The 8,665-nt window shown below is 32.2% G+C and overlaps 1 protein-coding gene across 1 annotated transcript; it reads left to right on the top strand.

Moving 5' to 3' along the window:
* Positions 1-1,705: 1,705 nt before the first annotated feature.
* LOC125838162 (uncharacterized) lies at positions 1,706-5,926 on the top strand. The gene is made up of 5 exons (XM_049517227.1): positions 1,706-1,831; positions 4,482-4,596; positions 4,699-4,788; positions 5,427-5,525; positions 5,611-5,926. Exons 1-5 carry the CDS (start codon positions 1,764-1,766, stop codon positions 5,710-5,712), a joined length of 474 nt encoding a protein of 157 aa, XP_049373184.1. The 5' UTR covers positions 1,706-1,763; the 3' UTR covers positions 5,713-5,926.
* The last annotated feature ends 2,739 nt before the right edge of the window (positions 5,927-8,665 follow it).

The following is an 8,665-nucleotide window of genomic DNA, read 5'->3' as shown; positions in this document are numbered from 1 at the left end:
ATTTCACTTATTTATTTATTTTTGCTTAAAGAAGATTATTTGAAAGCATAATTAGATAGTTCAATTGATCAAACAAAATAAATCACTCTATATATTTACTTATATGACCCATTTCATTTTGTTGAGCATTAGTTCAAGATATTTGAACATGTCTAATATTATATAATCTTCCAAATACACAAAGATATATGTATCGTATTTATATTGAGCACAAATGAGTGACAATAAAACGGCGCGAGGGATAAATCAAATTAACATGTAAATAAGGTTTGTTTATACTTGATTTGCCAATACCATCTCAAACAAATTAACTTGTAAATAAGGTTCATTTGAACTTGATTTGCTATTACCATCTCATCTAAAAACTTAAGTTGTTAGAGAGAACACACTTTTATCGATTGATTATATTCTCAACACGCCCCCCCTCACGTGTGGGCATGATTCTTTTTCATGGCCTAAGTACGTGGAAATTCTTTATTAATTTTGGGTGGCGGTGAGATTCAATCTCAGGACCTCTGCCTGCTCTGTTACCATATTGAAGTGTGTGATCATCTCATCTAAAAGCTTCAGCTGTTAGGGAGAGCACACTTTTATTGTTTGATTATATTCTCAATATAGTGATTTAAAATTATGTTGATTTGAATTTGAAAAATTATTTTGTATATATAATTTGAATTTCTTAAAATATATTTTGTCGTAAACATAAAAGCGTTATAATTTATAAAAAATAAAAAAAAACAAATTCTCAATTATTATACAAACCTATTATAATAAGCAAATCATAATTCATAATTAAGTTATCGAAATATTCTAAAACATTATTATATCTCTATCTTTCTTTTATAAATAAAAAAAATATTGAAATTATATGTTGTTACAAACTTTCAAATAACACATATTTAAACAAAATTCACTAGTCAACATTAGTACTAACTAGCTATTTTTAATACAATCTTTTCACATGATATGAACAATCTTTTCACGGATATGAATTTTCATCTGCAAAATTTTAAAATGATAATTTTTATAAACTTATGAATCAATTTTGGAAAAAAAAAACAAATATACCTCCGAACTATCGTAAATAGTATACATATACCCTCGTCATACTTTTGAGACATTGATGTTCCTGCCGTCCAAAAACTAGAGCATATATACCCTTCACTCTAACGGAAGACTAAATAGGGACACATAGTGAAATCTTATCCGTCGGGTCAGTGGATCGAAATATGACATGTGTATGACCGTTAGTATAAAGGGTATATATGCTCTAGTTTTTGGACGGCGGGGCTCGAATGTCCCAAAAGTATAACGGTGGATATTTGCATACCATTTATGATAGTTCGGGGTATATTTGTTAGTTTTCCCATCAATTTTTTACATTTTAAAAAAAATTAAAATTCTTATTTTTTTCTTCTATTGTTCAAAGAATAAGAGATTTGAAATCACATTTTGAAATTGAAAATTTATAAACCAAGCTAATTTTAAATCAAAACTTAAAATTAGACTATGATCAAAGATTGCTAAGAAAATGTGGATGTTTGAAAAAAATATGAAAAATATTTCAAGCATAACAAAAAAGAAAGAAAAAAAAAGAGCTTCAACCCTTGTGCTATTCCAACATGACTACTTTAATCCTTAATAAATTGAGAAATTGAAGTCGATAAAGTGCCCATCAAACCCCACTTACGCTCTTCCTCCTCAGTCCTCACTCAATTTTCCTTCTCTCAGCTTGGAGAGCCAAAGAATCCATAGCAAGCAAAATGGGGTTCTTGTCATTTCTTGGAAGGGTCCTCTTTGCTTCTGTTTTCATTCTCTCTGCTTGGCAAATGTATAGTTTGCTTCCTCTATCTCTTTATATTTAGATCTGTTCTTTACATGTTTGACTTTTTGTTTACTTTCTTGGTTTTCTGTGTATTTGCTTGCAGTGTAGTAAAAAATATGTGGGTGTTGATAGATCCAGCCAAATAGGTTGCTGGGTTATGTGGGTTTTGAAGAAATGTGTAGTATGAGTATATGGTTGAAGCAAGAAGGGGTTTTGGTGATCTGTTGAAGCTAAAAGGGAAAAAAGATTTGAGCTTTGTGAATCTTGATTGTTATTCTGAAGTTGGGTGTTAACTATTTGGTATGTTTGGTTTTGACTTGACTGTTTTGTGCTAGATGCATTTAGTTGTATGTTGAATCTCTTTTCTCCTAGCTCCAGCTGGGTGGAAAATAGGGTATTGGAAGTTAAAAAGTGGGTGTTCATTATGTTTAGTCTCTACTGCTCTGTCAAGGCAAAGTATTAGGGTAGTTTCCAATCTTGATGAAGTTCATCTTGGGTAATGGTTCAGGGAGTAAGTCTTAACTTTATTGTTTTAGTTTCTCTTGGAGCCAAGTTGCTTTTAGTTCTGGCCAAAGTTTTCTTAAGTTGAATCTAACAGATGGGTAGGAGGATGTTTTGCCAACAGCACTTACCTTTGAGGGCTACCATCATTACCCCTTATCTTACCCACTTCCGTTTTTCTTCTACGTCTTTATGGTAGAAGTTAGAACCATATTTTGTTTTTTGAACCATGGGAGTGAGTGGTTATTTTTTCAAATCTGCTTTGATATGCTCTACTTGAGCCAAGGGTCTTATTGATAAACAATCTCTTCACCCCACAAAGGTAGGGGTAAGGTCTACGTACACGCCACCCTTCCTAGACTCTGCTTGTGGGATTACTCTGGCTATGTTGTTGTTGGAATGAGTGGTTATTATGTAATGTGCCTCAGAAGATTAGATAATGGTTTCATTTCTTTGAGGGTGGTTCCTAATGCGGTCTTCGTGTATACCTATTTGTGCTAATTGGTTATTGGAAGTATGTATACCAATTATGCTCTTTGAGTATGGAATTACTGTTACCCGAGTTGTCTATTACTGGAGGAAGAACCTTGATCTTTTTGGTGTTGCTTTATTCTGTGTTTGAGTTAGATAGTCGATTCGATTTTTGATCCATCATAGATTAGTAAGGGGCCATCAGATGCAGTTGACTTGGCTGTCACTGAGCTAAATGTAACTTTGAGCTGTTTGGAAAGACATATATAGGGTGGAATAACCGAGTGATCAGTCTGAGAGAGCCAGAAGTGTTCAAGTATAAAAGATAACATGGAATCCATTAACAGTAGGTTAAGATGAAAACATCATTGCACAAAGAAATATTTAAGCTCCGTAGTTTTGTTTAGTTTGCATTCAACGGCGAATTAATAGGCAAATATTGGGGCACGTGAATTGTGGTCTCTTCATAAAACTAGGCATTTTATGCATATATTTTCTAAAATTAGTTTTATATTATCTGGTGGCACTTATGCTACCAAAAGACTAAATGCACTTGGCTGAAGGTTGAGTTATTTACCTAGGGATCAATTCTCATTAAATACAGTTTTTCCTTCTTTTTAGTGGTGCACCTATGTTCTAAAAATCCTAGATTCGCCACTATTTGCATTGCTAGGCACTAACATCAGATGCCATACTTTGAGCTATTATCCTCCTCCTCTCAAGGGAGCTAAGTTGCTACATGGTTGGCAGTAACATCAGATGCCATACTTTGAGCTTTTATCCTCCTCTCAAGGTAGCTAAGTTGCTACATGGTTGGCAGAAAAAAAATTATGTGATGTGTTGGTGAAGTAAGGTGATATTTTGCTTGATATTCTTTAGATATGCCTTCTGTCGTGGAAAATCTGTTTGCTGCTGTTGTGGGCAAAATAGATCAGCTCTGGCTAAAACCTTTCCTTTCTGTTCTTAAAAGGATTTTAGATAGCTAATGCTATATTTGCTAGTTTTATGTTCTTGTTGTTGGTTGGTAATTTCTTTCCAAGTTCCTACCCCTTTAGGACTCCACAGGAAAAGTGACCTTTATGTTGTAGAACTCGCCTTACCCCTCTAGTTGTAACATGCCAGAGTAAATATCCTCAGATTAAACTTTTAAATAGGCAAACAACTTTCATCTTTATCCTCAGCTGTAATTTCATGCTATCAGCAGGTTCATTAAATTATTGTATTTTCTTGAGTAATGCTAATGTTGCAAAATGATCCAAAAACTGCAAGTACTTTGCTGGCTATTATTAGTACATGGTTCAAGTTACAATGGAATTACAAAGGCAGTAATAAAGGTGATTGCACTGTGTGGGGAAATGGTACTAGTGATTTTCTTTTTGAGTTTTAGTGCTTCCTAGCCTGATTCCATCAAGAGGATGGGTGTGGGTGGAGTACTTTTGACCATTGTAAAAGTGTTTTGCCAATGCCGTGTCGAAGTTTGCATCTTTCTTCTTATGATATCACTCTTAACAGTCCAAATGAAACCAACAAACTCACAATTTTAGTTTCCATAGCATCTTTCCCTCCTTAAAAGATTACTCTTCTTCATGTTACCTTTCTCAAAAAAAAAAAGTTTACTCTTCTTCCTGGATGATGCAAAGATTTTGCCTACTAAACTAATGTTGGTTGAAATGTGATTTTGCAGGTTCCATGAATTTGGAGAAGATGGTGGACCTGCTGCTAAGGAATTGGCTCCCAAAGTGGCTGGTCTGCAGGATTTTCTTGAATCCAAGTTGGGGACAGGAACACCAAAAATTGATGTAAATGGTTATATCCTATTTCACTAGATAAGTTGAATTTTGTTTTTTTTTTCTGTCGTAAAAATGGATACTGGTATGACATTTGTGAAACACTTTTTTCAGGTTAGGCATGTGGTAGCAGCATTCATGGCTCTAAAAGGATTGGGTGGATTGCTATTAGTATTTGGCTGCTTCACTGGTGCTTTTCTACTGGTTAGGAATTTCAGTCTCCTAGAATTGATTGACACCTTCGTTTAGAATTATCCGTACACACTATGTTTTAACTTTCAATCATCTGTCATCAATACTGCAGACAGTGTTTTCAAAAACGTTTTTGGGGAGTCTCGGGGCGGGGCGTACCAAAAACGCCCCGAGGCGTAAATTAAAGACGTAGATCCATAAGGCGTAAGTTCTAAAATTTGAGGCGTAAGCCTCGAGCATAAAAACACAAGTCCTGGGCGTAAAAACGTAGACCCGGGCGTTTTTAATTTATTTTTTTGAACTTATTTTTGCTTTAAATCATATTTTTTTATTATTGGTGTAATGATATTTCGCAAATAGTAATTATAATACTTTTTTTTTCATTATTGATTATTAGTACTTATCTCAAATAAAAATCATAATATAATTTCTATATATTATAGGTTATTTATAAAAAATTATTTGTAAAATCACTGAAAGGTTTACTTTTGCTTATTTTATCAGTAATAAAACTATAAAATTGAATATACATGAGATTACGCCCTGTAGATCCATGGGACTTATGCCTCGTGTCTCGGGGCTTATGCCTCGCTCTGTACTGTATAAAACGTCTTGCCTCACGCCCCCACCTTTTAAAACACTGACTGCAGATATGTTACTTGATAATGGCCACTCCACTTCTGCACGATTTCAGCCACTTTAACATTGGAGAACCACAGTATTTCATTGGTCTACAAGAGTTCCTCCAGGTTTGTCAAAATTAAATGTTATTTCCTTCTAACAAGTGAAATGCATCCAAAACATGAGTTAAATCGGATTTGCTCCCTTCTGTAGTGTCTGGCACTCCTTGGTGCATTGCTGTTTTTCGTGGGGATGAAGAACTCGATTAACCGGAGGCTACCAAAGAAAAAGACCCTCAAGTCCAAGACAACTTAGGATACATCATTGAGAAGAGGGGATTGTGTAAGATTGGATTATTCATCGGTTTGTTGGTTAGCCTGTATGATTAGAAGTGACTAGTTAACCCTCTCACCTGGAATTTTTTGCATATTTTTTTCCTCTTGAAACTAACTGTTGTTGAATTTATGGGGGTGCAATATTGCCACTGTGAGGAGGTTTTGAAAATTTAAGGTATTTGAATTCCCTGTTATATTAAGCTTTTGCAATGTCTTCATTTAGTAGTGTTACTACTAGTCATAGAATGTTTGGTTGAAAATCAATGTTTTAACGTGAAAATTCTAAATTGGAAAATATCTTGTAACATGTTTTTCAGTTTACTTTTTTGCTTTTGAAGTTGTATTTCAAATTTTGACAAGTACATTCAATCATAAATATTTTTTGCAAAGCATAACTTCATTTAGGACTGTTCAAAATCAAATTGGAATCAAAATTAATTTTATACAAGAAATTGCAAGTGAGAATCGAAGTGTAATATTTTCGGAAACCTAACATGAACTTTATAAAAGTTCATACATTTAAATACGTAGTTCATTATCGATTTTATACACAAAAGTTGTTTGTTCTCAAAAATCTAGTATCAACTTTAAGACAAATTTTATACAATTATATATATATATATATATATCGATTTTATACCCAAAAATTGTTTGTTCCCGAACTTATAGTATTTTTTTGTATCGATTTTATACATTTTTAATTTTTTATACACAAAAATTTGACCAAAATTTTAAGCCTTGAATTAAATATAGTATATGTTTTGAAAAAGAAATGCTACTATGTTTAGTAAACGAAAAATTCTTTCTATATTTTGTAAATATGACCTAACTTTGTATATATAGAAATATATCTACCTTCCATAAAGTCATTATAGCCAAGAACTAGAAAAATAATTACATAAATCTCTCCTCAAATTTGATTTTACAACACTTTTTTTTTGTGATTTATAATATTAACTATTATGCTCACCTTTCTTGTTTTAATTTTTCTTGTAATACATTTTCTAACCACATTTTATTAATGTAAAAAATACTATAATTTATCTAATTTATACTTTATAATATTTTGTTTATTTAATTAATTTTGTAAACATCCTTTACTACAAGAAAAGAATCATTTCTATTTCTTCTGCGTCAAAATTTTGGTAAAGGAGTTGCAACAGCAAAATATCTACTTTTGCTTGTAATAAGCAAATTCAAACACATATGTAAATATCATGTTAATATCTAAATTAAAATTTCAAATTAATTTAACGATTCAAAATTAAACTTAATATGATATTATCTCTATAAAATTACTATTGAAAAATTATTTTATTATGTATTCATCAAATAAAGCAATTCAATAATTTATTTATATATATACACACAAAATGGTTAGTTTTACCAGATTTCTATGGTAATATAATTTTCAAACGGAGAGAGTTCAGTTAAATATTTGTACCTTACTTTGATTCTGCCTTTATTTATATCAAATATAAACTGAATAGACATTTTAAAGTTTTGATCCTTAATCTATATACATAATCATAAAAATAAAATGAAAAGAGTAATCACGATTATTAAAATTAAAAATGCTAAATTGATAGTTTATATCTTTAGTAGTCACTATAGCGTGAGCTGTGCTCACGAGATGATTCATTGTCATGTGGTCCTCATTGGAGCTCATATATTCATCACCATGCTAGAAGTGTCCATCTTCATGGGTGGAGTCAGAAAGATGAGGTTCATCTGAATTTTCTTTTCGAAAAATCATATCATATATGTAAAGTTGAACTCTATGCGGGGTTTCAAACTTAGACACTGTTGGGTTTTAAAGGTGTGAACAGGAAATGAAGGGTTGTGACTCTCCTGAAGAGTTGTGACTATGCCGAAGGGTTGTGACCTTTATGAAAGGTTGTGTCCTTTCTAAAGGGTTGTGACCGTTTGAAAGGGTATGCCTTTTTCAAAGTGTTGTGACATTTCTGAAAGGTTGTCTTCTTTCCAAAGGGTTGTGACCTTTACCCTTTGTTGGTTATAAATATAAAGGTTTTCTCTCATTTTTCTGCATCGAATTCTTCCCTTCTTTTGCATACATTTCTTACAAAACAAAATCGATCGATCGTGTCTGTGTGTGTGATTCGTTGCTGTCATTTTGAGTTCGTTGAAATTATTGAAGTTTGAGGTACCGCTACTTCTTTAATGGTTAATCCGTTTTATCTTGGGAGGAATTAATCTGCAACCTCGGGTACTTGAGGGGATTAAATTTCTTAAGACACACAGTGGGTTCTGTGGACTCGGATAGTTCTTTGTGTTTTTCTTTTCATCTTTATTATTTCTGGTTTGCTAATCTGAATACAGGAGACAACAAGCTTAAGAAATTTAATGTTGGTATTTTCTGTGGTAAGGAAATTACTTCTATTTTATGTGTTCTTTTTTATTGGGGAAAGAAAAAGAGAATTATTTTATCATATGATAAAAGAGATTTGGGATGAATTAATACTACTTTAATATGTTCGAATTTATTTTTTGTAGTAAGTTTTTCTTGGATGGGTAAGATTATTTTTATTTTCTTCCCAAGTGCATTCAAGCATTGCACCCCTTCAGTTTTCTTTTCAATGAGAAAAACTATTTTGTGCATAAAGGATAAGATGAACACTTTAATTTTTTCCCTATATTCTTGGTTTTATATAACTATGAGAAGAAGTAAATGAACAAATGTTGTCTCCTAACAAGAAAAGTGACTTGCATGGAATTATTGCTGACAGATAGAATATGATTCAATGAGAGTAAAAATCAGGTTCTATCTTTATTTCCCTTGATTTTTTTTCTATCCTTTATAAGTTATGAAATTTATTTCATAAATGTTAGGATAGATGGTTATTATGTGATGATCTCAGAATATATCTTTATAATATGTATTCTATTTAGAGGAGGAATTTTTTTTTTTGTAG

The sequence above is a fragment of the Solanum verrucosum genome, unplaced genomic scaffold, assembly GCF_900185275.1.
Source record: "Solanum verrucosum unplaced genomic scaffold, falcon-dt-bn FXZP01000079.1, whole genome shotgun sequence".
Lineage (NCBI taxonomy): Eukaryota > Viridiplantae > Streptophyta > Magnoliopsida > Solanales > Solanaceae > Solanum > Solanum verrucosum.
This window is presented reverse-complemented; position numbering and strand designations above follow the sequence as displayed.